This window comes from Jaculus jaculus, chromosome 5 (assembly GCF_020740685.1).
Source record: "Jaculus jaculus isolate mJacJac1 chromosome 5, mJacJac1.mat.Y.cur, whole genome shotgun sequence".
NCBI classification, from domain to species: Eukaryota; Metazoa; Chordata; class Mammalia; order Rodentia; family Dipodidae; genus Jaculus; species Jaculus jaculus.
In genome coordinates this window covers 49,429,625-49,449,733 of record NC_059106.1, presented here as the reverse complement: position 1 = coordinate 49,449,733, position 20,109 = coordinate 49,429,625, and the positions used below count along the sequence as shown (strand labels likewise).

Below are 20,109 nucleotides of genomic sequence, written 5' to 3'. Positions count from 1 at the left end.
GGGCCTGAGGCCAGCTCCTGTCTGAACAGTGGCCCTCTGGAGCCATGATGGTTTTTGTTTTTTTGATCTGTGTGTATGTGTGTCTGTGTGTATGTGTGTGCTCACATGTGTGAGTGCAGGCATGTATGCCAAGGCATGCACACGGAGGTCAGAGGACAATCTCAGGTGTCACTCCTCACTTTCCACCATGCCTGAGGCAGGCTGTCTTGCTATTCGCCACTGCCTAGACCAGGGCTGTGAGTTTCTCCTGTGTCTGCCTCCCACCTCTCTGTAAGAGCACCGGGATCAAAGATGCTCATACTACCACATCTGGCCTGGCTATACATGGGTTCTGAGGATGTGAGTAGAAAGAGCCATCTCCCAGACTTCATAGTAGTCTTTTTTATGTTTTGCTTTGTTTTTATTTATTTATTTATTTATTTGAGAGTGACAGACACAGAGAGAAAGACAGACAGAGAATAGGCACACCAGGGCTTCAAGCCATTGCAAATGAACTCCAGACGCTTGTGCATCTGGCTAATGTGGGTCCTGGGGAATCGAACCGGGGTCCTTAGGCTTCACAGGCAAGCGCTTAACTGCTAAGCCATCTCTCCAGCCCTTTTTTTTTTTTTTTTTTCTTTTTCTGAGGTAGGGTCTCACTCTAGCCCAGGCTGACCTGGAATTCACTATGTAGACTCAAGGTGGCCTCCAATTTACATCGACCTTCCTACCTCTGCTTCCTGACTACTGGGATTAAAGGTGTGCACCGTCATGCCCAGCCAGTTTTTTGTTTTGTTTTTGAGATAAGGTCTCATGTAGCCCAAGTTGGCCTCACACTCTGTATGTGGCCAAAGATGACGTTGAATTCCTGATTCTCCTGCCTCTACCTCCCCAGTGTTAGGATTACAGGTGTGTGTCACCATGCCCAGATCATAGTGGGATGGACCTGTTTTTCTCATCTAGTCCTGATCGTCCCCTGGCCCCCACCTTCAGTCAAAAAAAGGGAAACAGGTTGCCTGTGAAGCCTAAGGACCCAGGTTTGCTTTTCCAGTACCCATGTAAGCCAGATGCACAAGGTGGCACAAGTGTCTGGAGTTTGTTTATGGTGGCTAGAGGCCCTAGTGTGCCCATTTCTCTCTCTCTCTCTCCTTCCTAAATAAATAAAAAAAAAATTAAAAAACAAAAGCAAAAGGGAAGCGTGGCCATAGGAAGCATGAGGTGGTAGGGTTCTTGCTTTGCATTCACATCCTGCGTGCCCTGGAGTAAGGGACTACTGTCTCAGAGCAGGGCATGGTTTTGAATGCCTGGGAATAGCCCCAGCACTGGGAAGGCCGAGTCAGGAGGACCTTGAAGCTTGAGAACAGCCTGGGGAGACTCAGTGTCACAGCACCACAAAATGAAGGAAGGAAGGAAGGAAGGAAAGAAAGGAAGGAGAGATGGTGGAATGAAATAGGGTAAGTGGCCAGTACAGGATAAGTATCCAACACATGGTAGCAACTCTTCAGACAACTCAGAGAGGACCAGTGGCTTATCCACAGTCCCACAGAAAGTGGGCGGTGGAGCAAGTACCCAGCATTTTGGTGTCCCTGACCTTGGCCTTGAATGGAGATGATATAGGAAGGGTCCTTAAGGACTTGGACTAGTCAGGGTCAGGGGCTGGGGAACCAAGAACAGCTCTAGCTGCTCCTGGCACAGGACAGGTCAGGACGGAAGTGCAATCCACCTTAGATGCAAGCAGTTATTCAACATGTACCCATCCCAATCCATCCCTCACCTTCTTGGCCCACCTAGTACTTCCCTTCCCGAGCTCCCTTCCTCTGTCTGCAAGCTCTGCTCCCAGAGGACCCAGCCCAGACCAGACTTGAGCATCTTATCCCAGGACCCTGCCAGCTGTGTGCCTGAGAAAGCCTCTTTCCAGGGCTAGATAGATGGCTCAGTAGTGAAGGCATTTGCCTGCAAAGTCTAATGACTTGGGTTTGATTCCCCAGTACCCACATAAGCCAGATGTACAAAGTGCATCTGGAGTGCCTTTGCAATAACTGGAGTCATTGGCATGCCCATTCTCTCTCTCTCTCCTCTTTCCGCTTGCAAATAAATAAATAAATAAATAAAACAAGCCTTTTTCTGGGCTGGATAGATGGCTTAGAGGTTAAGGTGTTTGCCTGCGAAGCCTAATAAGCCAGTTTTGATTCTCCAATACCCAGGTAAAGCCAGATGCCTAAGGTGGTGCATGCATCTGAAGTTCATTTGAGGTAAAAGGCCCTGGTGCACCCATATACTCTCTCTCCCTGCTTGCAAATAAATAAAATACTTTTTTTTTTTTTTTTTTGGCTTTTTGAGGTAGGGTCTCACTCTGGTCCAGGCTGACCTGGGATTAACTATGTAGTCTCAGGGTGGCCTCAAACTTTCAGTGATCCTTCTACCTCTTCTTCCCAAGTGCTGCGATTAAAGGCATGCACCACCACGCCCGGCTTAAAATACTTTTTTATTTAAATATCTATTTATTTATTTATTAGAGAGAGAGAGATAATGGGTGCATCAGGGCCTCTAGGCACTGCAAACAAACTCCAGATGCATGCACCACCATGTGAATCTGGCTTACATGGGACCTGGCTGGAGAATTGAACCTGGGTCCTAAGGCTTCGCAGGCATGCGCCTTAACCACTAAGACATCTCTCCAGCCCAAAATACTTTTTTTTTTTTTAAAGAAAGCCTCTTTCCTCCTCTGTGTCTCTATGATTCTCAACACAGGTTGAGAAAATTATCTTTATTGTTTGTGGGAAGGGCAAGGGGGGGCTGGGGTAAGGGGCAAGAAAGCCATTCTGAGAGTATAGCTGTCCTGCATCTGCCAGCCCTGCCTGGAAAGACAGGTCTGAGGGAACAGTATCCATTGTCACCCTGAGCAAAGAGGAGTTCACCATGTCCCCCCCCCTCCCAGGTCCTCTGTGCCAAGTTCTAAGTCGGGGTCCAACCCTGTCACTTGGTCTCCATGCCACATCCCGGGGACAAGGCCTTGCTGGTCAGTCTGTGTCCTCTGCGCAGCAGGTCAGGTGGGGGCTGGGCTCTGGGGCTGGGCAGGTGTGGAGGGCTGGTGCTGGTGTGGAGTTGTCCTTGCTGTTGATGCTGCCCTTGGGGAAGGAAAGCCCTGGGGAGGGTGGAAAGGAAAGGACACGAATCCACCCACTGCCCATCCCTAGTTAGCTGCAGGCCCAACACCACCCAGACCATGTTCCCCTGGGGATGCTGGGCAGGCTAGAGTAGGTTGTGGGCAGAGTAGCTCTGGTGAGCTAGAGGACGCCTGGGCCTGGCTACTGAGGGACAACAGCTCCTTCTACACTGGCCTGGAGACATGGCCCTGGCTCTTGTTAAACTTGGGTCTTTGGAGGTTCCAGGAATGGTTGGGAACAAATGAGATCCGAAAATACATGGAGGCACCCACCTGTATCTGGCAGAGGTCAATCAGGGTGCGGACCCCTGTGAGGCACCAGAGCTCTCCCAGCAGGGAGATAAGGATGCCCAGGAGGTCCAGCCAGCGGCCTACGGTCAGCAGCAGCACGAAGAGGCCGCCCATGCGCACCAGCACCGTCTGGACCTGGCTCTGCAGGCTGAAACGCTGCTGCCGCTGCTCCTCTGCGGGATGCGTCCGTCACTGGCATGGCTCCCTTCGGAGGTCAGGGCCATTTCCAACCAATCCCCGGTCTCAAGCTAGAAGGCTCTTCCTAGGGGCCAGATCTCTCCCCTGGCCAGGACCTACCCAGCCTGGCTGACCAGGACTCTTGACCTGGCTCTTAGGACTCTGGCCAGCCTCATCTAGTGCCATGGAACTGCTATCAAAGGTTTGGAACCGGGCCGGGCATGGTGGTGCACACCTTTAATCCCAGCCCTCGGGAGGCAGAGGCAGGAGGATTGCTGTGAGTTCAAGGCCACCTTGAGACTACATAGTGAATTCCAGGTCAGCGTGGGCTACAGCAAGACCCAACCTTGACAAAATAAAAGGTTTGGAACCCCTCTAACTCTGGGCTTTGGCACATGTTGAGTTCCTGCCCACAGTCCCCTTCACCTCCCCTCCCTTGGGGGTTCTTGTCTAGTCCTCCAGACCAACCCAGGTGCCAGGTTCTCAGGGCCCCCGTGGGCATATGAAATCCTGCTCTGAGCTGTCTATAATACAGCCCTTGTCCTGGACTGGGTGCCATGGGATGGTAGTGGGAATGGCTGCCCACGGAAGGGACCCTTCCCTGTCCCTCTGAGGCCCTCACCTTGCATGTAGATGACCAGCAGTGTATAGCAGATGGTGAGCGGTGTCCAGAAGCGAACAGCCTCTGATGTGCTTAGGAAGTCCTTGTTGATGACAGCCACAGCTGCCAGGTCGCCCACCACAAACGCCACAGCCAAGGTGCGGCCCAGGAACCTGGGGAGATCATGCTGGCCGGCCAGCAGGCCCAGGCAGACCCCGCAGTAGCGCTGGCTGCTGTGTAACTCATAGAGACAGAAGATGTGGCGGCGAAGGCATCGGGAGCCCCAGTTGAGCAGGGCGGCCAGGCCGAGGCTCAGGAGCAGGTTCAGGGTGCGGTGTGGGGCGCCCTCCTGCAGGAAGCTCAGTCCGCAGGTCAGCCCACAGCCCAGTGAGAATTGGCACAGCAAATAGAGTTGCAGCCGCTCTGTGTTGGTGGAGCCCTGCAAGGGAGGCAGCAGACAGGTTGCACTGCAGGAGGCTGGAAGGGTCCAGAGCATCCTTCCCAAAGAGGGAACATGGCCTTAGTGTTGAGCTTTCATGGGGTGGCTGGTCTCACCCATCTGATTGCTGGAGGGTAGTGGGTTAGAACCTTGAAGACATGGCTTCACACCCACTTCCATCCCCTACTACCTGTTGACGGTGGACAAGCCACGTTGTACTCCCTTGAGACTGGGAATTCCAATATACACTTGCTCCTCGTGGCCGTGGGGAGGAAATGAGCTGATGTGCTCAAAGTATTAAGTCCAAGCTGATTGGGAATCTCAGTATAACAGGAATGACATCATTTTCATGAGACTGGCAGTGCAACTGCTGCCACGGAGATGTGACTGTGACGATCAAAACTTGGGGAGTGCTTGGCATGGTGGTATGAGGGCAGAGGTAGGAGGATCATCATCAGTTCCAGGCCACCCTGAGACTACATAGTGAGTTCCAGGTCAGCCTGGGCTAGAGCTAGGCCCTACTTTGAAAAAACAAAAAACAAGGCTGGAGAGATTGCTCAGTGGTTAAGGTGCTTGCCTGCAAAACCTAAAGACCTGGGTTCAATTCGCCAGTACCCACATAATGCCATATCGCAAGGAGGCATGAGTCTGGAGTTCACTTGCAGTGATGGAGGCCTTGATGTGTCCGTATTCGTTCTCTCTCTTTCATAAATAAATAAATTAAAAAAATATATATTTATATATACAAAAACAAACAAAAAACTTGGAGAGAGAGCTGGATATGTAGCTCAGTTAGTAGCATTCTTTCCTTGCATGCACAAAGCCTTGGCTTTGATCCTCAGCACCCCATTAACATGGTCTGGTAGAACATGCTTATAACTTCAGTACTTAGGGAGGTATTAGCAGCAGAGTCATCCCTGGCTACCTAGGGAGTTCAAGGCCAGTCTGGTATAAATGAGGTCCTCTCTCCAAATCAAAAACAGCTGGGCGTGGAGAGTTTGAGGCCACCCTGAGACTATAGTGAATTGCAGGTCAGCCTGGACTAGAGTGAGACCCTGCCTCAAAAAACAAACAACAACAACAAAAACAAAGCCAGGTGTGGTAGTGCCTACCTTTGATCCCAGCACTCCAGATGCTGAGGTAGGAGGAGCATAGTGAGTTCCAGGCCAGCCTGGACTACAAAGTAAATTCTACGTCAGCCAGCCTGGGCTAGAGTAAGACATTGCTTCAAAAAAAGAAGAAGAAGAAGAAAGAAAGAAAAAGAGGGAGGCTGGAGGGATGGCTTAGTGGTTAAGATGCTTGTGAAGCCAAAGGACCTAGGTTCAATTCCCTGGTACCCATGTTAACCAGATGCACAAGGTATGCAAGCATCTGGAGTTTGTTTGCAGCGGCTAAGGGCCCTAGTGTGCCCATTCTTTCCATCTGCTTCTTTCTCTTTCTCTCAAAAAAATAAAAAAAGAGCTGAGTGTGGTGGCACATGCCTTTAATCCCAGCACTTGGGAGGCAGAGGTAGGAAGATCACCGAGTTTGAGGCCACCCTGAGACTACATAGTGAATTCCAAGGTCAGCCTGGGCTAGAGTGAGATCCTACCTCGGGTTAAGAAAACAATCAAACCAAAAAAAAAAAAAAACCGCCAAGGGCTGGGGAGATGGATCAGTGGCTAAAGGCACTTACTTGCAAAGCCTGACAAGTGGGGTTCAATTCCTCAGCACCCATGTAAAGCCAAATGGTCATTTGTTTGCAACAGCAAGAGACCCTGATGCATGCCCTCCCCCCACATACAAATAAATAAGTAAAATTAAGACAACAACAAAATAACCTTGTGGGGGTTGTGGGGGGGGGTGGCGAACTTAAAACCTGTGGCCTTAATTTGAGGGAAAAAGGGGGCTCCAACTGCGTCCCATTTCCCGTCCAGAGGTGAAAAGGGTCCGGAGCGGCCCTTACCTTCTTCCCTGCGCTCTCACCTTTCCCAGGGACAGCAGTGTGGACACAGCCCGCAGGGAGAACTCCAGGACCACCAGGGCGGCCACCCGGGCCCCCACCACACTTAGGAACAGGGCCAAGCCCACCAGGTGCACCGTCTCCAGCGAAGCCCACTGGGCTCGCAGCCGCTCCTTTTCAAGCTGCCGCTGGGGGTCGCTGTGGGCACCCAAGGAGCAAGATCACACGCTTGGTCCCTGCGTTGGGGGGAGGGGGCGGGTCCGGTGTCCCCAGCCCAAACTCCCAGCCCTCCCTAGAGAGGGCAGAGTCCACGCAGGACCCAGGCGCCCGGCCAGAGCTGAGTGGCACTGATGTGGGCACTCACTTGGCACAAGCCACGAAGAAGTAAACTTTCAGGAAGCTGTTCAGAACCGAGACTCCAAAGGCCCCAATCAGACCTACGAAGGCGGCGGGGGTTCCGGGGACAGTGAGAGGAAGGGCAGGTGAGGTCTCAGGGTTACCCAGGTGGGGAGCCCACGTGGACAGGGTCCACCTTGCACCCTGCCCACCTGAGGGAAGGGCGGGATCCAGGTGGGCAGGGGGAGAGCGCTCACCTTGTAGGAGGCTGTCAAGGAGGCTGGAACCCCACTCCAGGGAGGGGAGGCCAGGGAGCCAGGAGGGGAGGGAAGGCAGGGAGAACATGGCAGCCTCCAGGGATGGTCCCGGCCTCAGGCCAGGTCTGCACTAGGACAGCCCCAGTGACATCACGGGTCAAAGGTGTCAAAGGGTAGAGGAGGGGCTGGGAGGGATCAAAGGCCTATGGGAGGGACAGAGGAAGGAAGAGAGGAGAGCTAGGGGCCTTGGCCATCTAGGCTGTAGGGATCAGGGACGAGCCAGTCAGCGGCGGGCAGCGTTCCCCATTTGGAGATCTGGGATGAAAGAAGTGTCTCCGGGGCTTCTTTCTTTGTCTCTGGGCTTGTTAAAATGTGACAGCCACCTATCTTGCCCTGTTTGAGGACTTCAAGTCCTGCGTCCTGATCACCCTTGCCTGTCGTTCCCCTCCATTTTGCCTGCCAGCCCTCCCTGCCCCCACCCAGGTCCTCTCCAACCTTAGGTGTGAGGGTGGCACACTCAACCTGAAATATGGGTGTGTCTGTCTTCTCAACTCAGGGCTCCAAAATAGGAGATCACCCCACATTCTGAGATCAGGCTGCTCCTCTCAGCAGAGGCCTGGGGTCTCCCATAACTTGAGGTCAGGCTCTGTTGCTCTATGAGGTCGGTGGGTCCTGCTTCCCCAAGGCCTCAGCTGTGACTTTTCAGGGAATGTGTGGTATGGGATTTGCCATAAGACCAGGTGGGTTGTAGCCAGACCCTGAGTCATGTGTTCCTCCAGGGTCCACTAGGTGGCAGGCCTCACATGTCCAGGCGCGTGCCACCATGTGGCCTTTCTAAGAGCTAAACGCAGAGGATCCCATAATCACAGAGGGGAGTCGCCAAAGTTAACAAAATAGAAAACTTTATTGGAGTGTGCAGCCAGAGGCTATTTCTGGAGAGCTGGTCATCATATTTGGAGTGTTGGGGGACCCAGAGGGTAGTTGGGAGTGCTTGACTCGGTGCCAGTCCTGTCCTGGATGGGGAGCTGGTGTCTCCCTCCCTCGCACCAAGGTTAGTGTGGGGTTGGCTCCAAGTCTGACATCAGCCCGACCCCTGGCTGTGCCCTGCAGTTCACTTGTGCAGGCCACCCCCTTCCCTGGGCCTTAGTCTCCTCCTCTAAGCAGCAAGCACCCCTTAGTTCCCTTAGTTTCAGCCTGCAGAGCCAGGTCCAGACGGTGCTGGTGCGCATGGGCGGCCTGTTCGTGCTGCTGCTGACCGTAGTTCCCACCGGGGACCCCCAGGTTAGGTATACAAATGGGAGTCCTCAATAAAAGTCCTTAGATGATTCTGTGCTCAATGGTGCCTCCTAGGTTCCTATCCTGAAGTCCTACCCTCAAGGCCTTAAAAAGTGACTCTGTGTGGAGACAGGGGGAACTACCTCTGTAAGTTAATATCAGGTTCCCATGGTGGGCCCAACCCAACAAGACTGGTGTCCTTATAAGAGGAGATTAAAAACTGGAGAGATTACTTAGTGGTTGAGGCACTTGCCTGCAAAGCCAAAGGACCCAGGTTCGATTCCCCAGGGCCTACATAAGCCAGATGCACAAGGTGGCACATGCATCTGGAGTTCATTTGCAATGGCTGGAGGCCACTCTCTCTCAAATAAAGAAAGATAAAATATTTTAAAACGAGGAAACTGAGACTGAGGCACACAGAGGGATACCCTATGAGGAAGAGGCTACTGAGAGAGACCTTAGAATAAACCAGTCGTGGGCTAGACGTAGAGCTCCCAGCACCAAAAATAAATAAATTAATTAATTAATTAAATTAAGTTGACCCTGCCAACACTTGAGTCTCGAGTTTCTAGCCTCCACAATGTGAGAAAATCATGTTGTGTAAGCCTCGAAGGCTGCAGTACTTTGTCAGGGTGGCCCTGGCAAACTGATATGGTGGACACCAGGGCCTCATGGTGCAGCTCGAGATTTCCTCACGTGCACTCCTCACATATGCAGTGACCACTAGGAGACACACAGCCTCATGGTGCTGGCGTAGCAGTGCCCTTGTCAAGAAAGAGCACAGGTCTGGGGTGGGTAGAAATGAGTGACAGATCTGTCTCCTGTACCTCAAAGCTGTGAGGCTTTGGCCAGAGCCACATCTCTCCTCTCAGCTTCAACTTTCTTTTTTTCCTCAAGGTAGGGTCTCAGCCCAGATTGACCTGGACTTCGCTATGTAGACTCAAGCTGGCCTCAAACTCATATTGATCCTCCTACCTCTGCCTCCTAAATGCTGGGATTAAAGGCATGCCGCATCATGCCCAGCTCAGTCTCAACTTTCTTATAGTGAGAGAAGATTTTTGCCTGTCACAGTATGGTTAGAGGGCCAAGGGTCCAGGGCAGCTAAGCTAATGAGAAATATGCAGGCGCTATTGTGACAATGAGCAAGGGTTGGGACATAGTAATCCAGGGAGGAGAAGGAAGTGGGCAGAAGAGTGATGACTTGGGAAGCCCTGGCCCTGGGGCTAGGTTGACCAGTTGTCTGCACTCTTCTTGCCTTGTGGCAGGACCTGGCTTAGGATGGTTCTGGGTGGCAATCATACTGAAGCGGGCATCTCTTCCACAAAATGCCAAGCTATATGAGGATGTGAGATGAAGGATGAGGTTAGGTGTCCTGGTGTTGGTTCGGCCTGGCCAGTTTCCGTAACTCATCCCAGAAGAGCATGCTGAGGATAGTATGGGGGCCCAGGCGCAGGTAGGCAGGCCCTAGGCCCTTGTAGAGTGCCAGGGGACCCTCCTGTTGACAGATCTTCACCAGGCAATCAGTAAGGCCCCCATACAACTGGCCCTGGGGACAGACATGGGATGGGGGTCACCACAAGGTCCCATCTGGCACAATTGACTGTTCTCAGTACTCCAGCTTGTCCCTAGCTGGGAGGATTGTAGACAGGTGACCCTCTAAGCTGTGGAGATGGCCTGCCACTCAAGCTACAGTACCTCACTTCAATCCTCAGACCCTACATAAAAAGCCAGACAGACTTCTGTCATCCCAGCACGCGCACTGATGGTGAGATATGAGGCAGAGATGGGGAGAATTTTCTGGAAGCTTGTGGCCAGCCCACCAAAGAATAACAGCAAGAACATAGAGTTAGAAACCCTGCCTCCAATGAGGTGGACAGGCGAGGACCAATCCAAAAGCGGTCTCTGACCTCATCGTGGCATTCCTGCACTTACACGCATGAACATGCACACACACACACATATAAATAAATTCACAAAAAGAAAAAGCCTCTTCCTTCAGGCAGACATAGCTCTCTGCCAAGGGGAACTCCTTAGCTAGCAGCACACAGGCCTTTGTTCTGGGCACATCTGTGAGGCTGGCAGTGCCAAAGGAAGGCCATGATCCCAATTCAGGCTCTTCTTACCAGCTGGGTGACCTCAGCCAAATCACTTGATCTCTCTGAACTTCAGTTTCCTCATCAGGTAAAAATAAAATTGTCAAAGGGCTTAACACATACCCAGTAATTTGTTGTGAGTATGGTGCATGTCCATAGGCCTCTGGCTCTGTGTGTGTGTGTGTGTGTGTGTGTAAGAAACCTCCAACTTCCCATACCTTACCCACCCTGTCCCCTGCTCACCCTGCCAGCTGTGTCCACGGGTTGATTGTACAGCCGTGTGCTGACCACGTCAAAGGGGGTCATGACTGCAACCACAGCTATACTGCTGATCATCCCCCCTGCCAGAGCCACCAGCCAGCTGTCCTCCGAGAGCCACTGTGGGGATGACACAGGCTGTTGACTTCACCCGCAGCCCTCCACCCACCCACATGGTGTTCCCAGCACATGGGGGTTGGAAGGCTGGAGTTGGGGGAGCAAACAGGGCCCCTCTAGGACTGTGGTAGCTCAGTAAGTGGAGTGCTTACCTAGCAGGCATGAAGCAGGGTTTGAGTCCCAACAATGGATTAAACTGGGAATGGTGAGGCACACACCTACAATCCCAGTGCTCCACAGGTGGAAGCAGGAGGGTCAGAAGTTGAAGGTCACCTTTGGCTACATAAAGAGTTTGAGGCTTGGGCTGAAGAGATGGCTTAGCGGTTAAGCACTTGCCTGTGAAGCCTAAGGACCCCAGTTCGAGGCTCGATTCCCCAGGACCCACGTTAGCCAGATGCACAAGGGGGCGCACGCGTCTGGAGTTCGTTTACAGTGGCTGGAGGCCCTGGCGTGCCTATTCTCTCTCTCTCTCTCTCTCTTTCTCTCTCTGTCTGTCACTCTCAAATAAATAAATAAAAATAACAACAACAACAAAAAAAGAGTTTGAGGCTAGCCTGGGATACATGAGACATTGTCTAAAAAGAAGAAAAGAAAAAGAAGAAGAAGAAGAAAAAGGGCTGGAGAAATGGCTTAGCTGTTAAAGTGTTTGCCTGCAAAACCAAATCACCTAGGTTCAATTCCCCAGGACTTACGTGAGCCAGATGCACAAAGTGGTGCATGCATCTGGAGTTGGTCTGCAGTGGCTAGAGGCCCTGGCATGACCATTCTCTCTCAGTTTCTCAAATAAATAAAAATTAAAAATTATAATATTTAAAAAGAAGAAAAGGACCCCTTCAGTAATTCCCCACTTCCACTCTGTCACCCTGAGTTCCTCTACAATTTCAGGGTTCACTGAGGTTCCTTGGAACTCACTCTGTAGTCTCAGGCAGGCCTCAAACTCATGGTTATCCTCCTACCTAAGGCGCCCAAGTGCCACTACACCTTGCTTAATTTTCATTTTTTGAGACAGAGTTATGTTGTCATGTAGCCCAGACTGGCCTTAAAATTTCTATGTAGTTGAAAGTAACCTTGAACTCCCAGTTCTCCTGCCTCCACCTCCCCAAATTCTGGGATTAAAGGGATGTGCCTCCAAGCACCTAGCAACCAGTTTGCTTTCTTTCTTTTCTTCTTTTCTTTTTTGTTTTTTTGAGTAGAGTCTCACTCTGGTCCAGGCTGACCTAGAATTCACTATGTAGTCTCAGGGTGGCCTCCAACTCACAGTGATCCTCCTACCTCTGCCTCCCGAGTGCTGGGATTAAAGGTGTGTGCCACCAAACCCGGCTTTATTTATTTATTTATTTATTTATTTATTTATTTATTTATTTATTTATTTGAGAATGACAGACACAGAGAGAAAGACAGGTAGAGGGAGAGAGAGAGAGAATGGGCGCGCCAGGGATTCCAGCCTCTGCAAACGAACTCCAGACGTGTGCGTCCCCTTGTGCATCTGGCTAACGTGGGACCTGAGGAACCGAGCCTCGAACCGGGGTTCTTACCCTTCACAGGCAAGCGCTTAACCGCTAAGCCATCACTCCAGCCCCAAACCTGGCTTTTTAAATATTTTTTTTTTTCAAGGTAGGGTCTCACTCTAGCCCAGGCTGACCTGGAATTCACTATGGAGTCTTAGGGTGGCCTTGAACTCACAGCAATCCTCCTACCTCTGCCTCCCGAGTGCTGGGATTAAAGGCGTGCACCACCACACCTGGCACAACCAGCTTTCTTTAGGAGCCCATCTATTACCACCCTTGGACTTCCCTGTGTGGAAGGAGGCAGGCGACCCTCCCACTTCTGTCTGTGCAGGTGTTTCTGGCACCTTACCTGTTTCTCCTGCACCCAGGTCTTGGCAGAGGCAAAGGTGGCCAGCTGGGCAGCTGAGCCCACCATGACTCGGGGCACAGCCCCACCCACGCCCCGCCATAGCCCCAGTAGGCCTTGCTGTCGCCAGATGGTCTCCAAGGCATCCAGGACGCTCTGCAGGGAGGAGAGGACACCAGCCACTAGTTGGTCACAGTCCCTGCCCAGCCTGGAGCCTTGCACAGGCACAGTGCCAGGGCTGTGAGGAAGAAGGCACTCACCTGGTGCTGATGCTGGTGCCCCACGGCCACTGAAGCCACTGTCTGGGCCTGCAGCTGAGTCTTGACCTGCTAGTGCAGAAGCTGTGTGTGGGTTTGGCATGGAGCCTGGAAGACAGGCTGGGCATGTTGAGGGCCCTCCCCAGCATGGTGTCCCTGACCCCACGCTTGAAGCTTTGGGACCAGCTGGTATTGGCTAGAGAGTGAGACCCTGGCTGTCCCGGGTTTGCTTTAATTTTTTATAAATTTTTTTAATGTATTTATTTGAGAGCGACAGACACAGAGAGAAAGACAGATAGAGGGAGAGAGAGAGAATGGGCGCGCCAGGGCTTCCAGCCTCTGCAAATGAACTCCAGACGCGTGCGCCCCCTTGTGCATCTGGCTAATGTGGGACCTGGGGAACCGAGCCTCGAACCGGGGTCCTTAGGCTTCACAGGCAAGCGCTTAACTGCTAAGCCATCTCTCCAGCCCATAATTTTTTATAAATTTTTATTTTTTTATTTGAGAGTGACAGAGAAAGCGGTGGATAGAGAGAGAGAGAGAATGGGCACACCAGGGCTTCCAGCCATTGCAAACTAACTCCAGACGTGTGCACCCCTTTGTACATCTAGCTAATGTGGCTCCTGGGGAATCAAGCCTCAAACTGGGGTCCTTAGGTTTCATAGGCAAGCGCTTAACCTCTAAGCCATCTCTCCAGACCTTTTTTTTTTTTTTTCCCTGAGATGGGTTCTCACTATTTTTTAGTCCAGGTTGACCTGGATCTTTGTAATCACAGGTTGGCCTCAAACTCACAGTGATCCTCCTACCTCTACCTCCCGAGTGCTGGCATTAAAGGTATGTGCCACTACACATGGCTTAAATTTCCTTTTAAATTTATTTATTTGCAATGAGAGAGAGAGAGGGAGGGAGAGAAAGTGACAGAGGGAGAGAGAATGGGGTATACCAGGGTCTCTGGCCTCTGCAAACTCCAAATGCTTGTGTCATTTTGTGCATCTGGCTTTACGTGGGTACTAAGGAATCAAACCTGGGCTGGCAGGCTTTGCAAGCAAGTGCCTTTAATTGTTGAGCAACCTCCTCAGCTCAATGCTTTTATGTTTTTCTAATCGAGACAGGGTTTCACGTAGCCCAGGCTGGCTTCAAATTCTTTGTGTCACCAAGGTTGACCTTGAACTCTGATCCTTGTACTTTCACCTCCTGGGTAGGAGGATTGCAGTATGCATAACCACACCCAGTTTATGTGGTGCTAGGAAGTGAACCCAGGACTCGGGGCATGCTAGACAACTGAACTTCATGCCCAGTCCTTGGCCAGACAAGGCACTTAGTCATCTTTAGGTCTCAGTCTTGTCTCTCTTCAAGGACTGAATGAGATGACTCTATGGCACCCGGACCAGGACACCCAGGATGTGGCGGAACTAGCTCTGCAGCTGTTCTTGTACACCAGGCCATGCAGGAGGAAGTATAGCCAAGCAAGGACTTGAGTCAGCCACCTGCTGCTGCCGCAGTCACCTGGCTAGAGCCAGCAGATAGGAACCCAAGGGAAGCCAGGGCGAGGGCTAGGGCAGATTCCGTGTCTGGGTCAGATATGCTCAAGGAGCAACACCCTCCCAACCTCCCCCGCCCCACCTGGGGCCCCCAAAGCCTTGTGGCTACAGAGCCCCAGTGGGGCCGGGTCACGGGGTAGTGCGGGATGCAGACAAGGCACTCACCAGGTAAGCAGGGCTCCCCACAAAGGCTCCCAGTGCCCCAGCCACGGCCCCTGCAATCACTGTGCCGCCTGGTTGCTGGGCGAGGCCAGTCTGGCATGCCAGGCTGTAGCAGTAGAAGCGAACACCGTTCATGAGGCCCTGGTAGAGGAGACCAGCGGCCAGCCCCTTCTGTAAGCCCCACAGCCCATCTGCACGGGCCACCGCAGCCACGGAGGACACAAGGCCCCGGTAGGGCCGTGGGTAGGTGCCCCGGGCCCGCAGCTCCCCCTGCAGCTGCATCCGAGTCTTCACTACCTCCAAGGGGTTGGTGAACACACAGGCCAGGCAGCAGGCAGAGGCACCCAGCACCAGGTCCACGGCCGGGGGCACTGTCTTCACGGCCTCTGTGCCAGGAGCTGGCTGTGCTTGGGTCAGGACCATGGCACAGGCCCTAGGTGGTGGTGTTTAGGTGGCCTATACCTTTGTAGGTCCAGAAGACTGGGGACCAACGGGGTCCAGGGCCATGTCTAGAGGGCACTAGAGGGCAGAGGTCCAGGCCACACGCTGCTCTCTGCTGAAGGCGGGCCCTGGTCTGTCTTGGAAATCCACCTGCTCCGCTCAGCACGCCTGTGCACGCCTCCTTTGGTTTAGGCCAATCCCAGCTGCCTTTGGCCAGGGCGGGCCTGGGATCTGGGGAAAAGGTCACTTGGAAATGGAAGGAAAGTGGGGGCGGGGAGAAGGTGCCAAACAGTGGTGGAGAGAGACCCTCCTTCCCTTCTAAACTACTCGTCCCCTCTCGAGCCCCTGAACTATTGCAGCTCAGAGCCCTGGACATGTGGCAGGAGTCTTGGGGGACCCCCAGCATGGGCATATATAGTCAGGCTTGTGTTTTTTTTTTGTTGTTGTTGTTTTTTAAATAGGGTCTCCTATGTAGTCTCAGGGTGGCCTCAGACTCCTCCTACCTCTGCACTCTGTGAGTGCTGGGACTAAAGACAGTTACCACTACCGTCAGCCCTTCAACCACCCCCATGGCTACTCTTGCCACAGCTTATGTGACTTCTTTCCAGGCCTCAGTCTTCCACCTGACTTCCACTTGCAGCAAGAACAAAGGGCTCCTGAGTCCTATAAAAAAATTTGGTTTAGTTTTTTTTTTGTTGTTGTTGTTCGTTTGATTGTTTGATATAAGGCCTCATGCTGTAACCCAGGCTAGCCTGGAACTATGTAGCTCAGGTGACATCAAACTCATGGCAATCCTTTTGTCCCAGCCTCCTGAGTGCTAGGATTACAAGCATGTAACCCCCTACCCCTTTAATTTATTTAGCTTTTTAAAAATGGCTAAATGTATATACTATGCTCATCAAACTGCCCAATAAGCACTTCTTTTTAATGTTCATACCCACATATTAATGCTATTCTCACTTTTGGTAAGGAACCTTCTCTTTTCAGATGGCAGTGACCTTGGGATGACTCAGAAAGCATCATGGTGCTGGGAAGAAGTGACAGAGGAGTGCTCAGCACTGCAATATCTCTATCACACCTTCCAAGGCTCAGGGTCCATTGCGGAAGAGGTGGCGGAAAGAATGTAAGAGCTAAAGGAAGGGTAGGACTCTTTACAATGTGCGCCCCCAGACACAAAATGGCCTGGATATCCATGACCTCACAGTGCCTGACACCACCTACATACAACCATCATAATAGGAAGAAAAGATCATGACATCAAAATAAGAGACACTGATTGAGTGGGGGAGGGGATATGATGGAGAATTGATTTCAAAGGGGAAAGTGGGGGGAGGGAGGGCATTACCATGGGATATTCTTTACAATCATGGAAGTTGTTAATAAAACAATAATAAATTAAAGCCAGGCGTGGTGGCACACGCCTTTAATCCCAGCACTCGGGAGGCAGAGGTAGGAGGATCACCTTGACTTTGAGGCCACCCTGAGACTACATAGTGAATTCCAGGTCAGCCTGGACCAGCGTGAGACCCTACCTGAAAAACCAAAATAAATAAAATAAATAAATAAATTAAAAAGATATATCATTTACCGTGCTTGCTTCAGAAGCACATATACTAAAATTGGAATAATATAGAGAAGAATAACATGCCCCCTGTGCAAGGATGACATGCAAATTCATGAAGCATTCCATATTTTTATTAAAAAAAAAACCTGGTACTTTCTAGAAAAAAAAATTTTTTTTCAGAAAGAAGCTGGGCCTGATGGCGCATGCCTTTAATCACAGCACTTGGGCAGCAGAGGTAGGAGGATAGCCAAAAATTGGAGGCTACCCACTACATAGTGAATTCCAGGTCAGCCTGGGCTAGAGCAAGACTCTACCTCAAAAAAAAAAAAAAAAAAAGAGGAGCGAGAATGGGCATGATAGGGCCTCCTTCCACTGCAACTGAACTCCGGATGCATGCGCCACTTTGTACATCTGCCTTTACATGGGTATTGGGGATCAAACCCAGGCTGTCAGTCTTTGCAAGTGACTTTAAGTGCTAAGTCATCTCTCCAGCCCCATATTCCATTTTATGGAGAGAGAGCGAGAATGGGCATGCCAAGTCCTCTAGCCTCTGGAAACAAATTTCAGATGTATGTACCACTTTGTGCATCTGGTTTTACATGGATGCTAAGGAATTGAACCCAAGTCATTGGGCATTGCAGGCCTTAACCACTAAGCCATCTCCCTAGCCCCCATGTATCCATTTTATATCGCATATTTTTCCCTGTTATTTTTATGTCTTTCTTTTCTTTTTTAAAACATTTTATTTAATTTTTTAGAGAGAGAGAGAGAGAAATAGGCATACCAGGGCCTTTACCTACTACAAATGAACTCCAGACACATGTGCCACTTTATGCATCTGGTTTATGTGGGCTCTGGGGAATTGAACCTGGGTCCTTAGGCTTCGCAGGCAAGTGCCTTGACCACTAAGCCATCTCCTCAGCCATCTTTTTTGAATTTTGTGGTATTGAGGGTGAAACCTAGGACCTCAAGCATGCCAGGCAAGTGCTCTACCACTGAGCTACACTCTATCTTTCTACAGAGCTTTCACTATGTAGTCCTAGACTGGCCTTCAACTCACAGCGATCCTCCTACCTCAGCCTTCCTCGTAGTAGTAGTAAAGGCCTCCCCAGTGCTAGTATTAAAGGTGTGCACCAACATCCACAGAGCTGTTTTGTTTTGTTTTTGTTTTTTTCCAGGTAGGGTCTTGCTCTAGCTCAGGCTGACCTGGAGTTCACTATGTAGTCTCAGGGTTGTCTCGAACTCATAGCGAACCGCCTACCTCTGCCTCCCGAGTGCTGGGATTAAAGGCGTGCGCCACCATGCCCGGCTCACAGAGCTGTTTTGAATCTAATCCCAGGTGCTATTATACACCAATCACCCTTGAGCTTTGGTCTCACTCATTTATACAATGAGGACATAGTAGCTCCCCTTTAACTGCAGGGGATATGTTTGAAGATCTATAGTGGCTGCCTGAAATTGTGACTAGCACCAAACCCTATAGATACACTTCTCCTTGTTTGTCATAGATATGAGCAACACAGCATATGATTTGCTTTTTCTTGTTTTTTCAAAGTAGTCTCACTCTAACCCAGACTGAGTCCCAGGCTGGCCTTGAACTCACAGTGATCCTCCTACCTTTGCTTCCTGAGTGCTGGGATTAAAGGCGTGAACAACCACGCCTTTCTAAGTGTAAAATTTTTTTGAGCTAAGTCCAACAGACTGTTTTTGTTTTGTTTTGTTTTTTAATGACACAGAGAGAACTGGCATACCAGGGCCTCCAGCCACTATAATCGAACTACAGACGTGTGTGCCACCTTGTAGTGCATGTATGACTTTGTGCATGTGTCACCTTGTGCGTCTGGCTTACCTGGGATCTGGAGTTGTACATAGGTCCTTAGGCTTCTCAAGCAAGTGCTTTAACAGCTAAGCCATTTCTCCAGCCCAAGATTTTAAAAACGTTTATTTTTATTTCTTTTTAAGTGAGAAAGAAAGAAAGAAAGAAAGGAAGGAAGGAAGGAAGGAAGGAAGGAAGGAAGGAAGGAAGGAAGAAGGAAAGAGAAAGAAAGGAAGGAAGGAAGGAAGGAAGGAAGGAAGAAAAAACATGGGCATGCCAGGGCTTTCAGCCACTGCAAATGAACTCCAGACACATGCACCACCTGGTGCATCTGGCTTATGTGTGTCCTGGGGAATTTAACCTGGGTCCTTTGGCTTTGCAGGAAAGCGCCTTAACTGTTAAGCCATTTCTCCAGCCTAACGGTTTGTTTTTTTTTTTTTAGGTAGGGTCTCACTTTAGCCCAGGCTGACCTGGAATTCACTATGTAGTCTCAGGGTGTCCTCGAACTCACAGCAATCCTCCTACCTCAGCCTCCCGAGTGCTGGGATTAAAGGCATGTGCCACCACTCCCGGCTCAGCCTAGCATGATTTTTTAAACTTAATTTGTGTGTGTTTGGGAATGCCAGGGTCTCTTGCCACTACAAATATGGATTTATGTGGGTGGGCGACTTGGGAATCAAACTCTGGGCTGGCAGGGTTTGCCAGCAAGCCCCTTTCACTAGCTACCAGCATGATTATTATTGTTATTTTGTCTACGTGGAGAACGTACATCTCTTCATGAAAGGAAGCATTTAAAGCTGCCGTGGTGCACCCAAATTTCAGCATTGCTCTTTGGCTTCAGTAAAATGAGGGGCCCCTAACATACATGCTGCTACGCCACCAGTCAATCTAAAGCCAAGGTGGCGAGCAAGGGAGCAATGGGCCGGCAGTGTATGCCACACGGCTATGCTGGGCACAAGGATGAATCACGCCTGGGTGATTTCATCATGCTGCTCAGAGTAGTGCCCAGTTTACAATTTAGGAATTGCTTATTTTTGGAATTTCCCACTTCATATTTGCAAACTGTATTTAACCTTAGGGAGCTGAACGGTGCAGGGCAATGCTGCGGGTGAAGGGTACTGGATGGCTGAGCCTTACTTCAGAAGGGCCTTTGGGAGATTCATATGGGAAGAGCATACTGAGGTAGTGCCCCCCCACATCCTCCACTGTCCCCGATTCCTGTTGCTCCATCCACTCCAAGATTGTGGGGTCCCTGGGTGGGATGGGATGGAAGAGTAAGGATCACTGAGTGAGTAATGAACTTGTGGTTCTAGTCACTTTCCAAGAGGATTTGGCCACCAGGTCCCTTCTCCTGGCTGTAGTGTAGGAAGGGAAGGTAAGGCCACGACCTCCCAGGTCCTGAGGCCTCCAGGGCGTGGGCACCATGGAGGCAGCTGATGCTGGACGGGTCCATGTGCAGGAGTGACGTGCTTGGCTCAGAGCAGGTGATGGGGACGCCTGCAGTGGGAGGGAGCGTGCTCAAAAAGGGCCAGTGACAACTTGC

At 51.0% G+C, this 20,109-nt stretch overlaps 2 protein-coding genes and 1 non-coding gene across 8 annotated transcripts; 1 reads left to right on the top strand and 2 right to left on the bottom strand.

Annotated features, from left to right (window-relative positions):
• Nucleotides 1–2,731: 2,731 nt before the first annotated feature.
• Nucleotides 2,732–7,313, bottom strand: Tmem82 (transmembrane protein 82). 3 transcript variants are annotated; one of them, XM_045149368.1, is made up of 7 exons: nt 7,189–7,313; nt 6,960–7,032; nt 6,619–6,793; nt 4,236–4,653; nt 3,572–3,609; nt 3,419–3,424; nt 2,732–3,124 (listed from the first exon to the last, which is right to left on the bottom strand). In XM_045149368.1, exons 1-7 carry the CDS (start codon nt 7,274–7,276, stop codon nt 3,026–3,028), a joined length of 897 nt encoding a protein of 298 aa, XP_045005303.1. In that variant the 5' UTR covers nt 7,277–7,313; the 3' UTR covers nt 2,732–3,025. The 3 variants fall into 3 exon arrangements, 2 of the variants coding, with proteins under 2 accessions (XP_045005303.1, XP_045005302.1); XM_045149367.1 differs by having other exon boundaries at nt 3,419–3,609; XR_006637159.1 differs by having other exon boundaries at nt 3,419–3,641.
• A 760-nt stretch (nt 7,314–8,073) lies between these two features.
• Slc25a34 (solute carrier family 25 member 34) lies at nt 8,074–15,325 on the bottom strand. Of its 4 annotated transcripts, XR_006637160.1 has the most exons (6): nt 14,749–15,325; nt 13,046–13,114; nt 12,789–12,941; nt 10,800–10,934; nt 8,445–10,009; nt 8,074–8,361 (listed from the first exon to the last, which is right to left on the bottom strand). XR_006637160.1 is itself a non-coding variant. In XM_045149369.1 (5 exons), the coding sequence occupies exons 1-5, from the start codon at nt 15,166–15,168 to the stop codon at nt 9,827–9,829; spliced, it is 960 nt and encodes a 319-aa protein (XP_045005304.1). In that variant the 5' UTR covers nt 15,169–15,325; the 3' UTR covers nt 8,074–9,826. The 4 variants fall into 4 exon arrangements, 3 of the variants coding, with proteins under 3 accessions (XP_045005304.1, XP_004657416.2, XP_045005305.1); XM_045149369.1 differs by having other exon boundaries at nt 8,074–10,009; XM_004657359.2 differs by having other exon boundaries at nt 8,074–10,009; nt 13,046–13,111.
• A 1,450-nt stretch (nt 15,326–16,775) lies between these two features.
• LOC123461127 lies at nt 16,776–16,882 on the top strand. Its single transcript, XR_006637445.1, has one exon. It is a non-coding gene; the product is annotated as a U6 spliceosomal RNA (small nuclear RNA).
• Nucleotides 16,883–20,109: the final 3,227 nt, after the last annotated feature.